This window comes from Impatiens glandulifera, chromosome 6 (assembly GCF_907164915.1).
Source record: "Impatiens glandulifera chromosome 6, dImpGla2.1, whole genome shotgun sequence".
NCBI classification, from domain to species: Eukaryota; Viridiplantae; Streptophyta; class Magnoliopsida; order Ericales; family Balsaminaceae; genus Impatiens; species Impatiens glandulifera.
In genome coordinates, this window is record NC_061867.1 from 18558349 (window position 1) to 18583278 (window position 24930).

Below are 24930 nucleotides of genomic sequence, written 5' to 3' on the forward strand. Positions count from 1 at the left end.
CGCATTTGGTTTTGCAATACTCAATTTAATTTATATTCAAATACGAAATATTTGAAATTGATCCAATACAATTTGCGGTAATTTATGCAATCATTTCTTCAATATCTTATATAATTTATATATATAAGATTAATTTACATTAACATTTGCAAATATATATACATTTGGTTTTGCAATAATAGTGTTTTTAATATTTGTAATATATTTTTGCATTAACTATTTTTCACTATTTTATTCAAAATATTGCAAATCTTTTATACATTATTTTAATTTTATTTATTTTAGCATTAATATTGTGCACTAATTTTATTTTAGCATTAAATTTTCTAAGACATTTGTAACTTTTTTATTTTATTTGAACTTGGTATTGAAAAAACTAATTTTGAAATATAATAGGCAAAAGAAATCATAACTAATTTAAACATCATAATTAACCACAATTTCAATTCAATTCAAACTTCCCAAAAAATAATTTCTCAAACCTTAAACATAACTAATTCAAACATCATAATTAACCTCAAACATAACCAAGTCAAACAGCATACATATCAGATTAATTCAATTCAAACTTTCCAAAATATAATTTCTCAAACCTTGTCCATAAAATAATGAAATCATGAAAGATCCACATTTCAGCAATACCTGTGCACATATAAAAAAATACAAACAAAGCTTTGAATCAAAAAAATGAAAAGTATAAACATTTTATGTATAAAGAAAATATTTATACATAATGTTGACCAAATGGATGTAGAATTGAATCTAATTAGGATGATGTCTACAAAAACTGAAATTCTGACTAAAATCACATACTATTGAGAACAATTTATTTTTTCTTTTTTTTAACATTTTACAGTTATTCAACATTACAAAATCATCTAAAGTTCACACAAAGTTTCTTAATTAATTCAGAACCTAACAACACCAAATTAAAATCACTCATTCCTGTATATTTGGTATAAATTAAAATCAATGTATAAAACCAAATTCAATGAATGAATAGGTTAAGGAAATTAATCTTTTCATACGTCTCCGCCTTCCGGAGTTGTATTTGTTGGGGGAGTAGGTTTTCCATTTTTTTTCATTAATTGAATCATCTCGGCGAATTGGTCTTTGAGTGTATTGATTTCCAACTTACAATTCTCAACCTCTTTCTGTTTTTCTAAATTCTCCAACTTCAATTCAGTCATTGTTTCCTTCAGAGTGTTCACCTCCAAACTTAGCTTGGTGCTGGAACGATTATCTTGATACACCTGTTTTCGACCCATATATCCGATTCCAAACACCCGCCCGTTAGTGCTCGATCCAGCCGCCTCCATCCACAATTCAGTGTCGGTTTTTCTTTCTTCTAGTTGAACATAATTTTGTGTTTCATGGAGCTGACTAAAAGTTTCCTACACATAGAAAAAAATTATTAGTACAAATAATAATCTCAACATCATTTATAATAAATAATCATATGTATCATTGAATAAAACATACCACAACTTTTGCTGCCCTACTCCCACTCCAAGTACCATCTTTTTTATAAACGTTTTTTCAAATGTTTCAAGAATGGTTGGGAGTCTTCCCAGTTCCCGTGTCTTTCAAGAAATATATAATAATTTCATTTAGAACATAAATATGAATTGAATACTAAAAAATTAACTAAATTACTTACTAATCTTCTTTGATGTTCTTCCGTCGTTATGGAACCACCGCAGTAGTCGCCCCACCATTTGACGTGTAATCGTGTCTATGTACTTTAGCTTTAGTGCACTTCTCTGAATATTTAGGTTCTTCAAAGTTAATTTTCATTTGCGCCCAGTCTTCCAATGTGACATGTGGTGGCTTCTTCATTGCTGCTTTTGCCCTAGTTATGAAATTCCTTATCTTCGTACCCGCCTTCTTCTTAAAAAGTTTGTTTACATCCCCCTCTGAAACTAGATCCCACTCAAACATCTCCTTCAATAAGTAATTGAAATTAGTTTTGGATTTGAAACAATTTTTAATATTTAAAAGTATGTAAGTTTTTGACTATCACTTACCGTAAAATGTTCCCACCATGTGTTTTTAATGTCTTCCGGCACTTGATTCCAATTTAGATACGGCCCTCTCCAATATCCCGTTACTATCCGATGTATATCTTTCAAGATATCTGGAATGAAGCTGTAGAAACAAAAATATATTAGTTAAATTTGTCAATTGTTAGAGATAACATTTACCTATTGAAACTTACTTTTCTCCATTAACCTCGATGTACGTATTAGAAGATTTACAAACACTAGCTATCCCGTCCTCCGCCCTTATATCATCATGATCAGTAACATTTGAGGTTGGATGACTTGTGATTGGATCTTCAAGGACGAGTGCATGATTGTTAAAGGTTTCTGGCCGGTCTGATTGCGTCTCTAAACCAGCTGATGATACTAGTTGGAGAGTAGATATATCATGGCTGGGAGTTGGTTGTTTGGATGTTTTATTTTGTTTTTGGATTTGAGTCGGGTTTGGTGATTTAGGAGTAGAGACAACTAGTCGTTTGGGATATATTTTTTTCTATGGGGATTATCTTCTTGAAACAACTTTAGACGTTTTTTTAGGTACTGTGGATATTTCAATTCTAGGGCGTTTAGAGTTTGCACCACTCTTCTTGGCAGGTGCATTAATTTTGGGTCGAATTGTATCCTGAAATCAATAATCAAACAACATTATCGAAAATAATATTAGCATATTAGTAACAACATTTTTGAAATCTAGGATTTTAGAAATCTTACGACTTCTGATTCTATATCAGTGTCTTCATCGTCTATCCTCTTTCGTCTAGGCATCCTTTCCTTTTGATGAATTGGGTGAAATAAACTATATAAGTATCAATAGCACTACGACAGCCAAATCCTGGAGGAAATTGAGAAGTAAATATTCAATTATTAGTTCCTTAATAAGTTGTGTTTCTTAACTTGTAACTGAAAATGATATACATCACAAAATTTATTTAATATTTTACTTAATTAAATAGTTGAAAATTAAGAAGTAAAAGAAACAAAAGCATTGAAACAAAAAGTGAAAGTACTAAATGACCTTATCAAACAAATACCCATCAAGAAATGAGCCAGGAACTCAACCTAGATGAAAAGTTCTACCATTTCAAAGAAGAACAATAAATCATAACAAACAAATACACATCAAGAGACAAGCTAAGGAAGCTCAATTGACAATTGGAATGAATAATACAATGCAGATCAAATAAGCAAATGAAATGATTGCAAGAAATTAACTTTAATGTTAGACGAAAAATCAAACATAATATCGTAAGGTACTAATCAAATTGAAATACGGTAGCTTTCAGAATTCAACAAATAATATGATCATGCTATTCCTATAAGATCTGAAAGGGATATATATCTATAAGTTTTAGCTAGCTAATGGAAGGTGGGACAAAAATCATCTTTTACCATGTGTTCCCCTTCTGCAAATATGCATAAAAAGCAGTCATCAAGGGTTTAAATGTTTCTTTTAAACTTCTATATATAAACAAGGTATTACCAAAGTCTTTTGTAAATAAAGGTATAATAAGAATTATAATAGCGAAGAAAGTACAATTTTCTAGAAAGATAATAATCCTGAAAATGAAATAAACCTTTGATGAAATAAGAACTTTTTCTAGTATCAATGGAACAATAAAGTCTTGAGTTCTCAATTTGCCAAACCTAGCTAGTCATTACTTTGTCAAATGAAAGAAGGGCTACAAGGTAAGTTCAGATAGGAAAAAGGAGTAGAATGAAGAATAGACAAAATATTTATTATAATGAAACTTAGATGTTAACAAAAATCAAGTGAAGAAACAAAATACACATGTCGACTTAAGCAAGGTCTGTCAAGAACAAATGGATCGTATTTCCTCAATCTATGTTTCATGTTAACGTCAATCAATCTGTAGGTAGGATTAACTCTAGTACCTCTTGTCGGATTAAACCATATGCATCGGAATAGAACAACACGTAATCATGGACATGGGTATTGTAATTCAATAATCTCTTCTAAAAGTCCATAGTAATCGACATCGTTTGCATGAACGCAAATACCACTATTCATCATTGATCTATTAGAACCGTAATCACCTGCCCTCCACACATAATCATTGATGAAGTAAGTTGAATATGTGGTTGCAGGCGTTTTAGGACCAAATGAAATGAAATAAGGTAGATCTTTTTCCGTATTCCGTCGATTGTCTTGTACAGCCTGAAAACTAATTTAATGAACACCATGTGTTGAACCAAATAAGATCAATTGTCAATCAAAGTGAAATAAATAGTTCATCACCTTTGATTGGAACCATGACGAGAATTGACAAACTATTTCATCCGGATCTAACCCGACATTCATGTCACAAAAGGCCCTACAATCATAATATAAATTTTAAGCAAACAAATGTATAATTGAAATTTAAATTAATCATTCGATACCTATAATATGGATCCACCCCCGGACAATTCAATAGGACATAATTGTGAGCCGAAAAAGTTTCTTGTCTTGACATAAATCTCTTTGATGAACCACTAGTTCCACTACCACTTAGGTCATTCATGAAATTACTTAAATCCGCAAGTGTTCCCCATACAAATTTAGGTAGTAATCTCCTAAACGCAATAGGCAATAATATTTCTAAAAAACATGACAATCGTGACTTTTGAATCCAATCAACCTTGATTCGGTTGTGTCAACGCACCGTGACAAATTTGACGCATAACCATCCGGAAATTTCAAGGTCTTCACCCATTTACAAATTATCATGTTTTCTGTTTTCGTCAAACTATATGAAGCCTTGTTAGGCTTTCGAGAAGTTGTATTGGGATCAACATGTAGCTCCGGACGATTGCAAACAAGAAACATATCCTTCCTAGCGTTAAAGTTGTCTTTTGTCTTTGCCTTCACATTCATAACCGTATTTATGATGTTTTCAAACACGTTTTTTTCGATATGCATAAAATCCAAGTTGTGTCGAATTAGAAGTTTACCCCAATATGGAAGTTCCCAGAAGATACTTCTCTTAGTCCACTTGTGATAATCACCGAATTCATGAGGATATTCATTGGGAGCTTCACTAACAAGCTTCAAATGGGAAAATTCTGTCCATATTTCATCTCCATCCTTAATATGAGGATGAATAGTTCTTTCCACTCGGTCTTTTGTAAAATGTTGCGTGTCATGTCTGTAAGGATGCTCCAATGGCAAGAATTGTCTATGACAATCAAAGTAGCAAGCTTTTCGACCGTATTTCAATCGGAAGGATTTAGATTTTTTCATGCATATCGGACAACTATCGATTCCATGTGTACTTCAGCCTGATAACATTCCATAAACCGGAAAATCACTAACCGTCCACAACAACATTGCCTTCATGATAAATGTGTCACCTTGAGAAACATCATAAGTAGGAACACCTACATTCCATAACATTTTTAGCTCATCTATCAACGGTTGAAGGAAAATATCGATTTTTCTTTGAGGACTTTTTGGCCCGGGAATAATCAATGAAATAAACATATACGGTGATTTCATGCACATCCCCGGTGATAGATTGTACAGTGTTAGAATAACTAGCCAGCATGAATATGCTTTTCCATATTGTCCGAAAGGAGCAAATCCATCCGAACATAGTCCTAATCGAACATTTCTATGTTCGAGTGCAAATATTGGATTATGGTGATCAAACCTCTTCCAAGCCTCTCCATCTGACGGATGACACATGATCTTGGGTTTATTGACATGACGACCATGCCATGTCATGTGAGGTGCTGTCACATTTGAGGCGTACAACCTTTGCAATCTGGGAGCTAGTGGTAAATAAAATAGTTGTTTGTGGGGCTTCAGTTTATGAGCATTTTCTTTGTATCGAGATTGATGACAAAAGCTACATTATTGTTTATCAATATATTCCCCCCAAATAAGCATGCAACCATCTCTACATGCATCAATTCTAATCACGGGCAAACCCAAATCTTCAACCAATTTTTCTTCATGCTATAATAATTATCCGGCATGCAATTGTCTTTGGGTAACATTGATCTAATGTAGTCAAGATTTTGATTGACAGCACGTTCGGACCAATTGTTCTCGGATTTTATGTTAAAATGTTTCACAGTTGCAGATAGTTTACTCTCGCTATCATTACCAGGACAGATCGGTTGATGTGCCGCGTTCAATGCTTTCCAAAACCTTTCTGATAAAATATATGTGTTAAAATTGGAAGAGGTTGATGCTTCATTTTCCACATTTGGTTAGAAACTAGAATCCATGTCATGTATCATTGACTCATACCGATTGAAAGTCCAACACAACTTGCCTGAGTCGAATACGAACGTTTATGCACAACTGCCCCAAAATTTTAATTTTTAGTATATATAATATTATTAATTATATATTATTATCTATTTTACCGTATATTATTTATCTATCGAGATCTTTATTGTATTTATTGTAGTTCATTTATATCACTAACCTTAACTATATTGTTTACATTGTAATAGCTTTTTCATATCTAATATTTTTAATTTTTTTTTACCATAAATCCAACCATAACCTAAAATTTATTTTTGAGGTTACATTTTAATACTCTTAAATTTATTTATTTATTTTTTCTTATTCTTATATTTATCTTTATAATCTTTTCTCATTTTAAAATATTTATCAAAAATTTTCATTATAAAAACATCATACATAATATATCACAAATATTAATAAATGAGGCTTCAAAATTACCAAAAGTACATCAATATTTACCACCAATGATATTTTTTCTTGTTTTGAAATTAAATGATCTAGTTATATATTTTTGTATATTTAATATGTTTTTTTATATTTATTTTAATTTTGGGGCCACAAAATTTGAATTTTCATTATTATTATAATTCTATATTTATTTATATTATAAATAATATTATTTATTATTATAAATTACTTTATTATTTAATAATTAATTTAATTTTAATTAAAATCTAAAATTTTAATTATAATACAAATTTTAAATTATATTTATTTAATTGAAATATTATTAATAGTTGTAATAAAATAAACTTAAAATAAAATTTATATATAAAATAAAAAAATATTATTTATAATATAAGTAAATATAGAAAATAATAATTAATAAAATTATCGTTATAAAATAAATAAACATTTTCTAATTAAAATATTAAATTATTTAAAATATATATATTAAAAATGATTAAATATAATAATAATAGTAAAACTAAATAAAATATATTTTATGTATTATATAATAACAAGTTATATATAAAATAAATTAAAAATAAATTTTAACTTATAATACACATGATTTTAGAATGTTAATAGGTTTTAAATTCTTAATTTTAACTATTTTATAATTTGATTGGAATATAAGTTGAAAATATAATAGTGTATACAAAATTATGTATTATAATTGTTTACACAAAAATTATAAAGAAATTATTTTCTATCAAAATATAAGAATATTATTATTAATATTAGATATGTATATATATTAAGTGAATAAATTATTTACAATTATAATAATGTAATTTTTAATAATAAAAAAATAAAATATTTGTATAGTTGTTATTAATGTAATAAATCACCTAGTTTTTAGGATATGTGTTATATATAAATATTAACTTATAAATAAGACTTTTATTATTAATTAAATTCTTATTTTATAAATTAATTAGTGATGAATTAGTTAAAAAAACTATTTTTGTATTTAATTATGAGAGAAAATTATGATAAAAAACAATTATGTATATGGTTGATAATTACATATCTAATAAATGAATATAAAATAGTAATATAATAAAACTTATATATTAAGGTGGTAATTTATTTTTTTATTATTTTTGGAAATAAATTCACATTTGAATTTGAAGTATAAAATATAAATAATTTTATAAAAGTAAGATAAAAATAAATTTTATCCTCAATCAACTAACTAAGTAAAGGTAGATTTTTGTATGAACTTATTTTATAAATTAATTAGTTATTTATTAAACTATTATTTTATTATTGACATATTTATTTAGTATGAAATTTTATTTAAAACTTAGTATTATGTATAAATTATTTTATAAAAATATATTAAACTAACTCAACTTAATATTTGATACATTCATACAAAGAGTTTATCTAAATCTAACAAATATAATATGTTCATACGTAAATATAATATATGATCATTCCTAAATTGGACAAATATTAATATTTTATATTTTATAAAAATAAGATAATGAATTTAATAATTTAAAGTTAACTAGATTTACAAAATAATTTATAATTCTTTTTTTTATTGTATGATTTATAAAAACAATTAAAAATTCTAATGTCTAATGCTTGAAATTAAAAATTTATTGTAATATTTGTAAATGTATATAAAATTTGTAACTACATATCAATTTTAATATTATATATTATTTTATAAAATTTATAGTTATACATGGATAAAATAAAATTATATCTCTAAATTTTAATATTAAATGAAAAAAATTAAATATAGTACAATTTATTAATTTATTGAAAGTAATAAAAAACTAATTATAATTGTAATAAATATATTAATCTAATCTAATATATAAATACAGAAAAATTAATATATATATATATATATATATATAATTTTATAAAAATTAAATATCAATTTAAATTCATAATATACATGATTTTAAGAATATAAATAATATATATATATAATGACTTTTTAATTTGCATGATATAAATTGAAACTTGTATACAAAATTATAATAGTTTAAAAAAGATGATAAAGACTTAGATAAGTAATAAAGAATTTAAAAATTAATTATGATCATTTATAAGAAATGTGTTATATATAAATAAATATGACCTAGTAAATGTATATTTTAATATGAATTAATGTTTTTTTAATTAATTAGTAATAAATAAGTGTATTCACTAATCTTTTAATATAAACTAATTTTTTAAATTAATTATTAAATAAATTAGTCTACTCATTTAATATACTCATTTAATTTAATAGGTATAATAAAGATATAACTAATTTATTTAAAGTTCAATAATATGTATAACAAAATAAAATGTATTTGTATATATAATGAATATATGAGTTATATAAAATTAATTGTGAGTTAAAGAAATAATATATTAAAAAAGTAAATGAATAATTATTAATAAATTTGAATAACACATCAAAAATATTTATATATATATATAACTATATATAACCTTTATATATAAATCTTAATTAGAAAAATAAATTATTAAATAATTATTAATAAATTTATGACATACAATTAAAATTATGAGATGTCTTTTAAATGAAATATATATATATATATATATATATATATATTATCAAAATTTTAATTATATATTTAAAATGTATAGTTATTCATGATAAAATAAAATTATATCTACTAAATTTTAATATTTGGTCAAAAAAAATTAAATATAATTTTTTTATTAATTTTTTTAAAATAAATCAAACGTATATAAAATTTATAATTGTTTATTTTTATTGTTAAAACCAGATAAAGTGGTTTCCTCTCTCTCTACTTCTACATTCTCCATTACTTATTCATACCTCCCTCACCTTCCATTACATCTTCATCTTATCTCTATAACCTCCTCATTCCATTATTTTTTCATAGTAACTTCCTCACCTTCCCTCACATCCTCATTTTGAAATATTAAATTAAATGATTATATACTCAATTTGAAATATGTGAGATGATAAAAATGTTGATTCAAATTTGGATTATATATACTCAATTTGAAATATGTGAGATGACAAAGATATTGAATCAAATTGTCAAGTCTCAAGAACTCCAAATAATAAGGTATTAATTTATAAATTTTTATTTTTAGGGGTTTTAAAGATTTGAGAAGAATATTTTATAGGTTTTAAAGAGTTGAACAGCTGTATTTAACCCAAGAAGGAAGAAAGAGAAAAGGAAGGAAGGAAAGTTGTTCGTTAATAAACTTTTTATTATTTTATATTTAAATATAATCAAATTTGTTTATAATATTATTTTGATGTAATTATACTTAAATTAATATAAATTATTTTGATGAATATTTTTTTTAAATATATAAATGTTTTTCTGTTAAAATCATTAATCAATAAAGACTTCAGTTAATAGTTTATAACGGCGGTTTTATAAACCGTAGTTAAAGACTATTAATTAAGGGTCGTAAAATTACCGCAGTTAATAGTTTCTAACTACAGTTTATAAAACTGCAGTTAAACACTATTTACTACGGTAATTTTATCACAGTCAACCGTAGTTAAAAGTTCCGTCGTTAAAAAATGTTACTTAATAAGGGCGGTAAAGTTACCGCAGTTGGAGACTATTAACTACGGTAAGTTTACTGTCCTTATTGACAAACATATCTTTAACTACGGCATTTAAAACCGCAGTTAGAGACTATTAACTGCGGTTTATTAAACCGTCGTTGTAGACTATTAACCACGGTATTTTTCCCGCCCTTATTGATTATTATTTTTTTAACGGCGATTGACTACGGTATTTAAACCGCAGTTAATAGGCTTTAACTACGGGAAATTATCTTTTAACGGCGGTTAAAACCGCCTTTAAATATTATTTTTTTATTAGTGTTTAAATTTTTTTTATATTTTGTCATTTATAGTGATATATTTTGCAATATATATTTTTTTGATTTTATTTTACGTAAAAATATATATTTATTGTAATAATTGATGCAATTTTTGCAATGGTAAGTTATTTCAATGCAATTTCAAATGCAGTTCTTAAAAATTAGCATTAATAAATTATTTGTTGCACAAAAATATTGCAAATCGACAGTTTTTTTTTGTAGTGACATACTAGTACTCAGGTCATTTATCAAATAGGAAAATAAGATGAAATTAAATTTTTATTCCTAAAACAATTTTTGAAAAAGAAAACGTAAAAAAAATGGAGAGATAAAAAACTAATGAAATGACTTTCTGAAAGATCATTCATGTATTTATTCATAAATCATAAGTATTATAAAATAATCACAAGATTGAAAAAACTTTCATTTAACGATTAATTTATTTGACTATCAATATAATTTTAAAATATTTTATTTAATAAATTCAATTAAATAAAATTATATACAAACTTCTTGCATTCAAATTTCATTTCTAACCATTAGAATTAATTCTAAGTTTATTTATAACAAATAATTTATAAATAGTCAATAATAATTTATAAATAGCCAGCATGAATATGCTTTTCCATATTGTCCGAAAGGAGCAAATCCATCCAAACATAGTCCTAATCGAACATTTCTATGTTCGAGTGCAAATATTGGATGATGGTGATCAAACCTCTTCCAAGCCTCTCCATCTGACGGATGACACATGATCTCGGGTTTATTGACATGACGACCATGCCATGTCATGTGAGGTGCTGTCACATTTGAAGCGTACAACCTTTGCAATCCGGGAGCTAGTGGTAAATAAAATAGTTGTTTGTGGGGCTTCAGTTTATGAACATTTTCTTTGTATCGAGATTGATGACAAAAGCTACATTATTGTTTATCAATATATTCCCCCCAAATAAGCATGCAACCATCTCCACATACATCTATTCTAATCACGGGCAAACCCAAATCTTCAACCAATTTTTCTTCATGCTATAATAATTATCCGGCATGCAATTGTCTTTGGGTAACATTGATCTAATGTAGTCAAGATTTTGATTGACAGCATGTTCGGACCAATTGTTCTCGGATTTTATGTTAAGATGTTTCACAGTTGCAGATAGTTTACTCTCGCTATCATTACCAGGCCAGATCAGTTGATGTGCCGCGTTCAATGCTTTCCAAAACCTTTCTGATAAAATATATCTGTTAAAATTGGAAGAGGTTGATGCTTCATTTTCCACATTTGGTTAGAAACTAGAATCCATGTCATGTATCATTGACTCATACCGATTTGTTGTTCTTTCATTGTAACCGAGCGAAGGTCTTTTACGTCGAAAGGTGTATACATTCGAGGTTTGACTAGATTCCCCATTAGCTGACCACGTATGATAGTTTTCCATGAATTCATGCTTAATCAAATGAATAAGGCACAAATCCGACTTAATGTACTTTTGAATACGACATTTTAAGCAAGGGCACCTTATTTTTTCACCATCCATATAACCGAGTTGAGTTGTGGCAAATGAAATGAACTCTTGCACTCCTTTTAAAAAATCTTCCATACTTTCAGGGTTTCTCGTATACATCCAATCACGTTCAGACCTCATTTGTAGTTATGTATATATTTAGATACAATTCTATTGAAACAATACCTACTAAAAGCAAAAAAACAATGATTATCTATTATTATAGATTAAAAGATCTTCATTCACTAAATCAATATGTTTACATATAAGTCAATGAATATATATATATATATATATAAACATAATTAGTCAATGAATAAATAAAGTAAGTGATATTGGAGTTTGTAGACATAATTACTTTGAAATAGAAAACCAAAGTATTGATGTTCTTGATTTTGGTGATCAATGTTTGAAGATCCTCTATAAGTTGGTGATGAAAGATAGAGTTTTGGAAAAGAAAATGATAGATGAATGATATAAATGATAAAGAATGTAATAAAAATGTAGAGAAATGAGGGAGATAGAATATAAGAAAATGAAGAAGAATAATTAAATAAAGTTGGTAAAGAAGTACATGGGTAGATGTGGTTGTTGAGAAATAATTAATAGAATTTGTACTATTTCTTGCAATACACATCTAAATTGTTAGTGCAAACGCTAATGCAATATAATTTTCTAAATGAATTATTGGAAATACTAGTGCACACGAATATAGGTGAATTCTACCCGAGAGTTCAAAAATAATTAAACTTATGCCATTTGATATGCACTATTTCTCGTAATACACATCCAAATTGTTAGTGCAAACGCTAATGCAGTATAATTTTCTAAATGAGTTAGTGCAAATATTAGTGCACACTAATATAGGAGGTTTCTACCCGAGAGTTCAAAAATAATTACAATTTATGTCATTCGATCTGCACTATTTTTCGCAATACACATCAAAATTGTTAGTGCAAGCGCTAATGCAGTATAATTTTCTAAATGCGTTAGTGCAAATATTAGTGCACACTAATATAGGAGATTTCTACCCGAGAGTTCAAAAATAATTACAATTTATGTTATTCGATCTGCACTATTTCTCACAATACACATCCAAATTATTAATGCAAACGCTAATGCAGTATAATTTTCTAAATGGGTTAGTGCAAATACGTACTAGTGCACACTAATATAGGAGATTTCTACCCGAGAGTTCAAAAATAATTACAATTTATGAAATTCGATGTGTACTATTTCTCGCAATACATATCAAAATTGTTAGTGCAAACGCTAATGCGATATAATTTTTTAAATGAGTTAGTGCAAATACTAGTGCACACTAATATAGGGGATTTCTACCCGAAAGTTCAAAAATAATTATAGTTTATGACATTCAATCTGCACTATTTCTCGTATACACATCCAAATTTTTAATGCAAACGCTAATGTAATATAATTTTCTAAATGAGTTAGTGAAAATATTAGTGCACACTAATATAACGAAATTCTACCCAAGTGTTCAAAAATAATAACAATTTATGTCATTCGAGTTCCATTAATTCTCGCAATACACATTCAAATTGTTAGTGAAAATGCTAATGCGGTATAATTTTTTAAATGGGTTAGTGCAAATACTAGTGCACACTAATACAGGGGATTTCTACCCGAGAGTTCAAAAATAATTATATTTTATGACATTCGATCTGCACTATTTCTCGCAATACACATCTAAATTGTTAGTGCAAACGCTAATGCAATATAATTTTCTAAATAAGTTAGTGCAAATATTAGTGCACACTAATATAGAGGAATTCTACTCAAGAGTTCAAAACTAATAACAATTTATGTCATTCAAGTTCCATTAATTCTCGCAATACACATCCAAATTGTTAGTGCAAACATTAATGAAATATAATTTTCTAAATGGGTTAGTGCTTAAATTAGTGCACACTAATACAGGAGATTTGTACCTAAGAGTTCAAAAATATAAATTTATATACCTTATTGTAAATGTTGTTGCGGAAAGATCATGAACGGTTTTATTTAATAGGTATAGCAATTGAGTTTGCACTGATGGGTATGAAAATGTTTGAAAATATATCCTAAGTATAAATTTATATAACTTACTGCAAATGTAATTGCGAACAATTTATAAACGATTATTTTTAATACAAATAGCAATTATCTTTCCACTGATGGGTATGAAAACATTTGAAAATATATCATAAGTATAAATTTATATATATTAATGCAAATCCTATTGCGAAAAGTTTATGAACAATTATATTTAATAACACTAGCAACTACGCTTGCACTGATTGGTATTAAATTTAATAAATTATATTGCGAAATAATTTTAAATAATTATTTTCAATATGAATAGCATTTATATTTGCACTAATGGTATGAAAATAATTGATAAGTAAAAATTTATATAAATTAATGCAAATTCTATTGCGAAAGGATTTTGAATACTTAAAAAGATTTTAAAAAAATATAAAATACTAGTGTAATATATTTTGCAATGATATTCTATCATTGTACTGCACATCTAGTTGCGAATAAATTATTTATTTGTGTTATTACAATATATAGTACACATTTAATTAACAAAACCAATACAGTTATTTCATATTTATATTTGCAATTATAACAGCCCTATGTGTATATTATTTGATACAATAGTTAATGGAAATATAATTTATTGCTAAATATTTTGCAAACATTAAAATTTAATTTATTTTGCGAAAATATTTTGATCTTTCGTAATTTTTCTTATTACTATATTCTTGCAGACTTATATTCATAAAACTGTTCACTGTATTATTAGTGGCGAAATTTAACGGCGGTATATAAAACCGTAGATAATACCTTACATGTAACGGCGGTATATAAAACCGTAGTTAATACCTTACATGTAACGACAGTATATAAAACCGTAGTTAATATCTTACTTTTAATTGCGGTATATAAAACCGCAATTAATAGTCTTATTTTTAACTACGGTATATAAAAACCGCAGTTAAAAGAATTAACTTTAATTGCGGTTTTATAAACCGCAGTTAAAAGTCTTATATTACATTTAACCGCAGTTAAAAGTCTTACATTAAACTATAAACCGCAATTAAAAGTTTTACCTGGTTTATAAAACCACAGTTAAACGTCTTATTAAGATTATAAAACATAAAAAATCTTATTAATAAATTTTAATTTGTAATATTTTAGAAATTAATTGGATACAACATAAACTTCTTAATTTCAATTATTTTAAAAATTAATTATGATATAAGTATTTAAAGATTTGTGTAGATAATATTATAAAAATTAAATAATAAAGTATTTATCATCAATTAAATAATGTATAATAAATTTTATTATTAATATTATATATATATATATGGATATTTTTATTAAGTTATTAAAAATATATATTACTAATATTATTTATAAATATGTTATATTATTAAAAATGTATATAAATTATTTATTAATGTGATTAAATTATTTTATGATTAAATAAATATAAAAACTAATATAATTGAGATTTCTTATAGATTTATTTAATTTTATTTTATTTTTGTATAATTGTAATAGTAAGTTTTAATTTTTTAGAATATGTATTATATATAAATATGAATTAAGTAAATATACTAAAATCTTAAAATTTGGAGATAATTTGTGTATGAATAATCTTATGTATATATATAATTTATTTACTCATAATTATTCTAAAATCATACTTTAAAATAACCTTCTAAATAAAATATATATATATATATATATTATTTGTGCTTAATAATATATATAAATTATTTACTATTCAATATTTATATTAAACACACATTATTTTAACTATTGTATATAAAATTGCAATTAAAATACTTTTATATAGGGTAGTATAAATTATATAGGTTAGTGATGTTTGTAGGCTCGGTAATTACATCGCCCCCCCCCCCCCACTCGGGCCTAGAGCTGGGCAATGGGTTGGATAAATACGAACCGACATGATTCAACACGATATTTGTACGGAATGACACGATACGATCGAATTTTGGGTTGATACGATACAAGCACGAGACGAAACGATCACGACACGATTATAAGTTTCTACGATTATAACACGGTTACGAGTCGACATGGACACAATACGAGTATAGACACGACACAAGTATAAACACGACATGAACATGAGTATACACCAGAAACGACATAAACACAATTAGTCACATAACCTAAGCTACTCACATTAACATTCTCTAAACCTATTACATTTTTATCATTTAATAAATTATTTAATTTCATAAATATAATATTTTTAATTAATATTAAACATATTAAAATAAAATATTAAATTAAATAATATAAATTAAAATAAAATATAAATAAAAAAAAACTAATAGAAATGTAAGTCTATTAATAATTATTTTCGATATTATTTTTATTAATTTTTAAAATTTAAAATTATTTATAATTTTAATTAATATTAATACATTAAATAATAAATATATGATAATAATTTTAATTTTAATAATATAATAATATATTTATAATTTATACTCATCTTTCCCACTTTATTTTCCCCTTTCTTATTCAAACTACCCACATTTACATTAACATTATCAAATTAGCACGTCTCCTAGTAATTGATCACGTATTTAATTATTTATCATCATATCATTTTAAAAAATCTTAAATAGCTCCAAAATTTTACAAGTCAATAAAAAAATTTATCAAATAAAAAAATATAATTTATAAAATAAAAAAATAAATTAATTTTATTAATTAAATAAAAATCAAATTTATAAAATTAATATTAATTAAAAAAATACAATAGAGAATAGTTATTTAAATATTTTATAACCTAAAAAATCTCAAACTATTTCAAATTATATTAATAAAAAATTAATAATATATCAATTTCAATAATGTTTTCCTAAAAAATATATTTATTTGTTTACATATTCACTAAATCAATTAAAATATATTAAATCACTCAAAATTTTAAAAGTTAATAAGACCTAAAAAAAAATCTATATTTCATAATAAAAAATCTCCACTACTTTTAATTATATATAATAATAATTATAATATATACTTAAAATAATTAAATATAAATTCTTATCTAATATTTTAAAAATTATAAATTTTCATATTTATCATATTTAACTAGCTTAATATATTATTATTTTTAAATAAATTAATAACTTTATAACAACAAATTTAACTATTTGATTTGAATAATTATTTATATGTTTTAAAACACATTTTAAATATTTAACATTCAAATTTTTATTTATAAAACTATAGCTTAAAATTTTTATTTACACATTTACATATAAATAACTTTTTTAATACATTTAACTTATTAAATTAATTAAAATTTTAAAATTAAAATAAATTAATAGACATATTTTATAATTTTTTATTAAAAATATAATTTACTATATATAAATAATAAATAATTAATATGAGTGTGATGACAAAATCTAGTCGGAAAAACACGAAACACAAATTTAAACACGAGTTAACACGACACGAATAAACTCATGGATACGAATAATACGACAAGAAAGAGTCCGTGAATCATAATATTTTGAGTGGGTCAAGACACGATACGACACACATACACACGATTGAAAGTCCAACACGACTTGCATACGAACGTTTATGCACAACTGCCCCAAAATTTTAATTTTTAGTATATATAATATTATTAATTATATATTATTATCTATTTTACCGTATATTATTTATCTATCGAGATCTTTATTATATTTATTGTAGTTCTTTTATATCACTGACCTTAACTATATTGTTTACATTGTAATAGCTTTTTCATATCTAATATTTTTAATTTTTTTTTACCATAAATCCAACCATAACCTAAAATTTATTTTTGAGGTTACATTTTAATACTCTTAAATTTATTTATTTATTTTTTCTTATTCTTATATTTATCTTTATAATCTTTTCTCATTTTAAAATATTTATCAAAAATTTTTATTATAAAAACATCATACATAATATATCACAAATATTAATAAATGAGGCTTCAAAATCACCAAAAGTACATCAATATTTACCACCAATGATATTTTTTCTTGTTTTGAAATTAAATGATCTAGTTATATATTTTTGTATATTTAATATGTTTTTTATATTTATTTTAATTTTGGGGTCACAAAATTTGAATTTGAATTATTATTATAATTCTATATTTATTTATATTATAAATAATATTATTTATTATTATAAATTACTTTATTATTTAATAATTAATTTAATTTTAATTAAAATCTAAAATTTTAATTATAATACAAAATTTAAATTATATTTATTTAATTGAAATATTATTAATAGTTGTAATAAAATAAACTTAAAATAAAATTTATATATAAAATAAAAAAATATATTTATAATATAAGTAAATATAGAAAATAATAATTAATAAAATTATCGTTATAAAATAAATAAACATTTTCTAATTAAAATATTAAATTATTTAAAATATATATATTAAAAATGATTAAATATAATAATAATAGTAAAACTAAATAAAATATATTTTATGTATTATATAATAACAAGTTATATATAAAATAAATTAAAAATAAATTTTAACTTATAATACACATGATTTTAGAATGTTAATAGGTTTTAAATTCTTAATTTTAACTATTTTATAATTTGATTGGAATATAAGTTGAAAATATAATAGTGTATACAAAATTATGTATTATAATTGTTTACACAAAAATTATAAGGAAATTATTTTCAATCAAAATATAAGAATATTATTATTAATATTAGATATGTATATATATTAAGTGAATAAATTATTTACAATTATAATAATGTAATTTTTAATAATAAAAAAATAAAATATTTGTATAGTTGTTATTAATGTAATAAATCACCTAGTTTTTAGGATATGTGTTATATATAAATATTAACTTATAAATAAGACTTTTATTATTAATTAAATTCTTATTTTATAAATTAATTAGTGATGAATTAGTTAAAAAAACTATTTTTGTATTTAATTATGAGAGAAAATTATGATAAAAAACAATTATGTATATGGTTGATAATTACATATCTAATAAATGAATATAAAATAGTAATATAATAAAACTTATATATTAAGGTGGTAATTTATTTTTTTATTATTTTTGGAAATAAATTCACATTTGAATTTGAAGTATAAAATATAAATAATTTTATAAAAGTAAGATAAAAATAAATTTTATCCTCAATCAACTAACTAAGTAAAGGTAGATTTTTGTATGAACTTATTTTATAAATTAATTAGTTATTTATTAAACTATTATTTTATTATTGACATATTTATTTAGTATGAAATTTTATTTAAAACTTATTATTATGTATAAATTGTTTTATAAAAATATATTAAACTAACTCAACTTAATATTTGATACATTCATACAAAGAGTTTATCTAAATCTAACAAATATAATATGTTCATACGTAAATATAATATATGATCATTCCTAAATTGGACAAATATTAATATTTTATATTTTATAAAAATAAGATAATGAATTTAATAATTTAAAGTTAACTAGATTTACAAAATTATTTATAATTCTTTTTTTTATTGTATAATTTATAAAAACAATTAAAAATTCTAATGTCTAATGCTTGAAATTAAAAATTTATTGTAATATTTGTAAATGTATATAAAATTTGTAACTACATATCAATTTTAATATTATATATTATTTTATAAAATTTATAGTTATACATGGATAAAATAAAGTTATATCTCTAAATTTTAATATTAAATGAAAAAAAATTAAATATAGTACAATTTATTAATTTATTGAAAGTAATAAAAAACTAATTATAATTGTAATAAATATATTAATCTAATCTAATATATAAATACAAAAAAATTAATATATATATATATATATAATTTTATAAAAATTAAATATCAATTTAAATTCATAATATACATGATTTTAATAATATAAATAATATATATATAATGACTTTTTAATTTGCATGATATAAATTGAAACTTGTATACAAAATTATAACAGTTTAAAAAAGATGTTAAAGACTTAGATAAGTAATAAAGAATTTAAAAATTAATTATGACCATTTTTAAGAAATGTGTTATATATAAATATGACCTAGTAAATGTATATTTTAATATGAATTAATGTTTTTTAATTAATTAGTAATAAATAAGTGTATTCACTAATCTTTTAATATAAACTAATTTTTTAAATTAATTATTAAATAAATTAGTCTACTCATTTAATATACTCATTTAATTTAATAGGTATAATAAAGATATAACTAATTTATTTAAAGTTAAATAATATGTATAACAAAATAAAATGTATTTGTATATATAATGAATATATGAGTTATATATAATTAATTGTGAGTTAAAGAAATAATATATTAAAAAAGTAAATGAATAATTATCAATAAATTTGAATAACACATCAAAAATATTTATATATATATATATAACTATATATAACGTTTATATATAAATCTTAATTAGAAAAATAAATTATTAAATAATTATTAATAAATTTATGACATACAATTAAAATTATGAGATGTCTTTTAAATGAAATATATATATATATATTATCAAAATTTTAATTATATATTTAAAATGTATAGTTATTCATGATAAAATAAAATTATATCTACTAAATTTTAATATTTGGTCAAAAAAAATTAAATATAATTTTTTTATTAATTTAATTAAAATAAATCAAACGTATATAAAATTTATAATTGTTTATTTTTATTGTTAAAACCGGATAAAGTGGTTTCCTCTCTCTCTACTTCTACATTCTCCATTACTTATTCATACCTCCCTCACCTTCCATTACATCTTCATCTTATCTCCATAACCTCCTCATTCCATTATTTTTTTCATAGTAACTTCCTCACCTCCCCTCACATCCTCAGCTTATTCTCAAACCTCTCATAAGAAACCTCTCATATTTCCATATTTTAAAATATTAAATTAAATGATTATATACTCAATTTGAAATATATTTCCATATTTTGAAATATTAAATTAAATGATTATATACTCAATTTGAAATATGTGAGATGATAAAAATGTTGATTCAAATTTGGATTATATATACTCACTTTGAAATATGTGAGATGACAAAGATGCTGAATCAAATTGTCAAGTCTCAAGAACTCCAAATAATAAGGTATTAATTTATAAATTTTTATTTTTAGGGGTTTTAAAGATTTGAGAAGAATATTTTATAGGTTTTAAAGAGTTGAGCAGTTGTATTTAACCCAAGAAGGAAGAAAGAGAAAAGGAAGGAAGGAAAGTTGTTCGTTAATAAACTTTTTATTATTTTATATTTAAATATAATCAAATTTTATTATAATATTATTTTGATGTAATTATACTTAAATTAATATAAATTATTTTGATGAATATTTTTTTTAAATATATAAAAGTTTTTCTGTTAAAATCATTAATCAATAAAGACTTCAGTTAATAGTTTATAACGGCGGTTTTATAAACCGTAGTTAAAGACTATTAATTAAGGGTCGTTAAATTACCGCAGTTAATAGTTTTTAACTACAGTTTATAAAACTGCAGTTAAAGACTATTTACTACGGTAATTTTATCACAGTCAACCGTAGTTAAAAGATCCGTCGTTAAAAAAATGTTACTTAATAAGGGCGGTAAAGTCACCGCAGTTGGAGACTATTAACTACGGTAAGTTTACCGTCCTTATTGACAAACATATCTTTAACTACGGTATTTAAAACCGCAGTTAGAGGCTATTAACTGCGGTTTATTAAACCGTCGTTGTAGACTATTAACTACGGTATTTTTCCTGCCCTTATTGATTATTATTTTTTTAACGGCGGTTGACTACGGTATTTAAACCGCAGTTAATAGGCTTTAACTACGGGAAATTATCTTTTAACGGCGGTTAAAACCGCCTTTAAATATTATTTTTTTACTAGTGTTTAAATTTTTTTTATATTTTGTCATTTATAGTGATATATTTTGCAATATATATTTTTTTGATTTTATTTTACGTAAAAATATCTATTTATTGTAATAATTGATGCAATTTTTGCAATGGTAAGTTATTCCAATGCAATTTCAAATGCAGTTCTTAAAAATTAGCATTAATAAATTATTTGTTGCACGAAAATATTGCAAATCGACATTTTTTTTTGTAGTGACATACTAGTACTCAGGTCATTTATCAAATACATGGAAAATAAGATGAAATTAAATTTTTATTCCTAAAACAATTTTAGAAAAAGAAAACTATGAAAAAAATGGAGAGATAAAAAACTAATGAAATGACTTTCTGAAAGATCATTCATGTATTTATTCATAAATCATAAGTATTATAAAATAATCACAAGATTGAAAAAACTTTCATTTAACCATTAATTTATTTGACTATCAATATAATTTTAAAATATTTTATTATATTTATTTAATAAATTCAATTAAATAAAATTATATACAAACTTCTTGCATTCAAATTTTATTTCTAACCATTAGAATTAATTCTCAGTTTATTTATAACAAATAATTTATAAATAGTCAATAATACTTATAACATCCATTAACAAATTCAAAATTCATCATCATTTTATATTTCAACTCGATTCTTCTATTGCGTGTAACCTATTAAGCCTCCCAAATTTTTAAACAATTATAATTAACAAATTAATTATAATATAGTCACGAGGATATTTCTAGCAAAAACGTGTGTAACTCCTAATGCTCTAAAGAGTTAATTGGTACTAACTTTGACGAAAAACGTCTGTAACTTCTAATACTCTAAAAAGTTAATTGGTACTAACTCTCGAACTCATCTATATTATTTGAGCTTAGTTATTAATTAGCATTTCTTACTGGACATCCATCCTAAAGCCTATTTTTCTGACATCTTAAAACTTACTACTCCTTTAATCTATTATAAGGATTAACAACCTCGAAAAGAATGCCATGGACATGGACTATTAAGTAGAGTTTTATTAAAGAGTTGTGACTCTCATATTGACTACTCATAATAATACCATATGTTTCATATACTTAATCACCAGCTCTTGAATGCCCTTTTATAGATCGACCATAATTGGTGTCAAAATATATATATGATTCACTTATTATTTATCTAAACATCTCAAGTCTATGAATAATTAACAATAGTCGCTACGAGACGCACCAACCACACAAATTATTAATTACCATGAGAGGTCACATGCTCGACATTCTGGTGTGTTGTTAACTTATTTACAACCACCTGTATTTTTGTTCATATTATCAGCTATAATCTCGATTTATATGAACATTCACTTGATCAAATAAAGTAATATTACAACATACACTAATTTTCTCGATTTATTGATGTCCTCTTTCATTGAACATATGATTAGGGATTATTTAGATATGAAATATAATAAGCGACTTACTTTTATGATCACTATGTTAAACGCTTTTATATTAGTAACATAGGATGAATTTTTATTAATTAATACTATAAAACATTTTTCACAATTCTCTTTAAGTCAATACTTTAAGTCAATAGTATGAAAACAAGAATATGCATTTATTAATTGGAAATAATAATATTCAATAATCATGTGATATTCATTAACACCTATATCTAACCTGAAGTGCACACTGAATGGTTGTGTCTTGCTGTAAATTGATGGCTCCAATGTATTCTTTATTCACTCCTCGTTACGCAACATTTTTCGATACCTGATTTGGTTAAGAATCGTGGGAAATATCAATCGTTTACGAAATTATTTTAAGTTCATTGTGCTGCATGAAGATGTTGGAAAGGAGACCGACAAGAACATTAAGAATAATCATGAACCTTAGAAGGCCTAAATGCATTCTTTTATGGGCCTTCAACACCGGGTTGTATCCATGAATGGACTGTCGTTGGTCCTACGACCCTATGGGCCTAGGTCTAAGGTCTACGCCTCGTCCGGGTCCTAACTCGGTTGATTGCTCCGCTTGATCGTTGACTTTACCCGATAGGGCTCTATTGGTGGGCCTGCGGAAGGTTTGTTAATTTGTGGCGACTTTTCGGTTAACTACTACTATATTTTTATTTTTATTTTCTAGAATATCTACAATAAAAAATAATACCAATTTAGCCTATTTATTAATTTATTATTTATTTAATATATATTGAATTTTATAGTCGGTAATTAATTATTTTTGGGTACGATTTACGCAAAATCGTCTCCAAAAATAATTTTTATTTAAAATATGTGCAATTAACCCTTTAATGAATTTTGAAAAAAAAATAAAAGATTCGAAATTTAAAATATATTGGGATGAAAAATAATTATCTACGGCTACGAGGGAATAAAACTGAAAACACAAATAAAACTTAAAAATTGAATTGCTCTTCAAGAATTGCTAAATCATATCAAATGTATGCTAAGTTTTAAGAATGATTTTTTTGAAACTGTTGTTCAAGAATTGATGCCAAATTTAAATATTTAGGAGTAAACTTAAAATGAAAATATATATTAACAAATAACCCATGAAATGCATTTGTCCAAAAGAAAAATAATGTAACAAATTAAATAATAAACAAATAAATTTACAAGATGCACTACGTATGATAATAGTAGTGCATGACGTTCTAAATATTAAAAAATAATATTATAACGCGTGTGATACGTCATTTATATAATTAAAAAATAATATTATAACGCGTGTGATACGTCATTTATACAATTAAAAAATAATTTATATTGTAATCTAGAAAATAAATTCTTACCAAATAAAGTAGAATTCACATCATACTATGACTTCCAATTTTAAATT

At 23.9% G+C, this 24930-nt stretch overlaps 1 protein-coding gene across 1 annotated transcript; it reads right to left on the reverse strand.

Moving 5' to 3' along the window:
• Positions 1-1510: 1510 nt before the first annotated feature.
• Positions 1511-2807, reverse strand: LOC124943298. Its single transcript, XM_047483833.1, has 5 exons — positions 2754-2807; positions 2622-2664; positions 2219-2408; positions 2028-2148; positions 1511-1944 (listed from the first exon to the last, which is right to left on the reverse strand). The coding sequence occupies exons 1-5, from the start codon at positions 2805-2807 to the stop codon at positions 1687-1689; spliced, it is 666 nt and encodes a 221-aa protein (XP_047339789.1). The 3' UTR covers positions 1511-1686.
• Positions 2808-24930: the final 22123 nt, after the last annotated feature.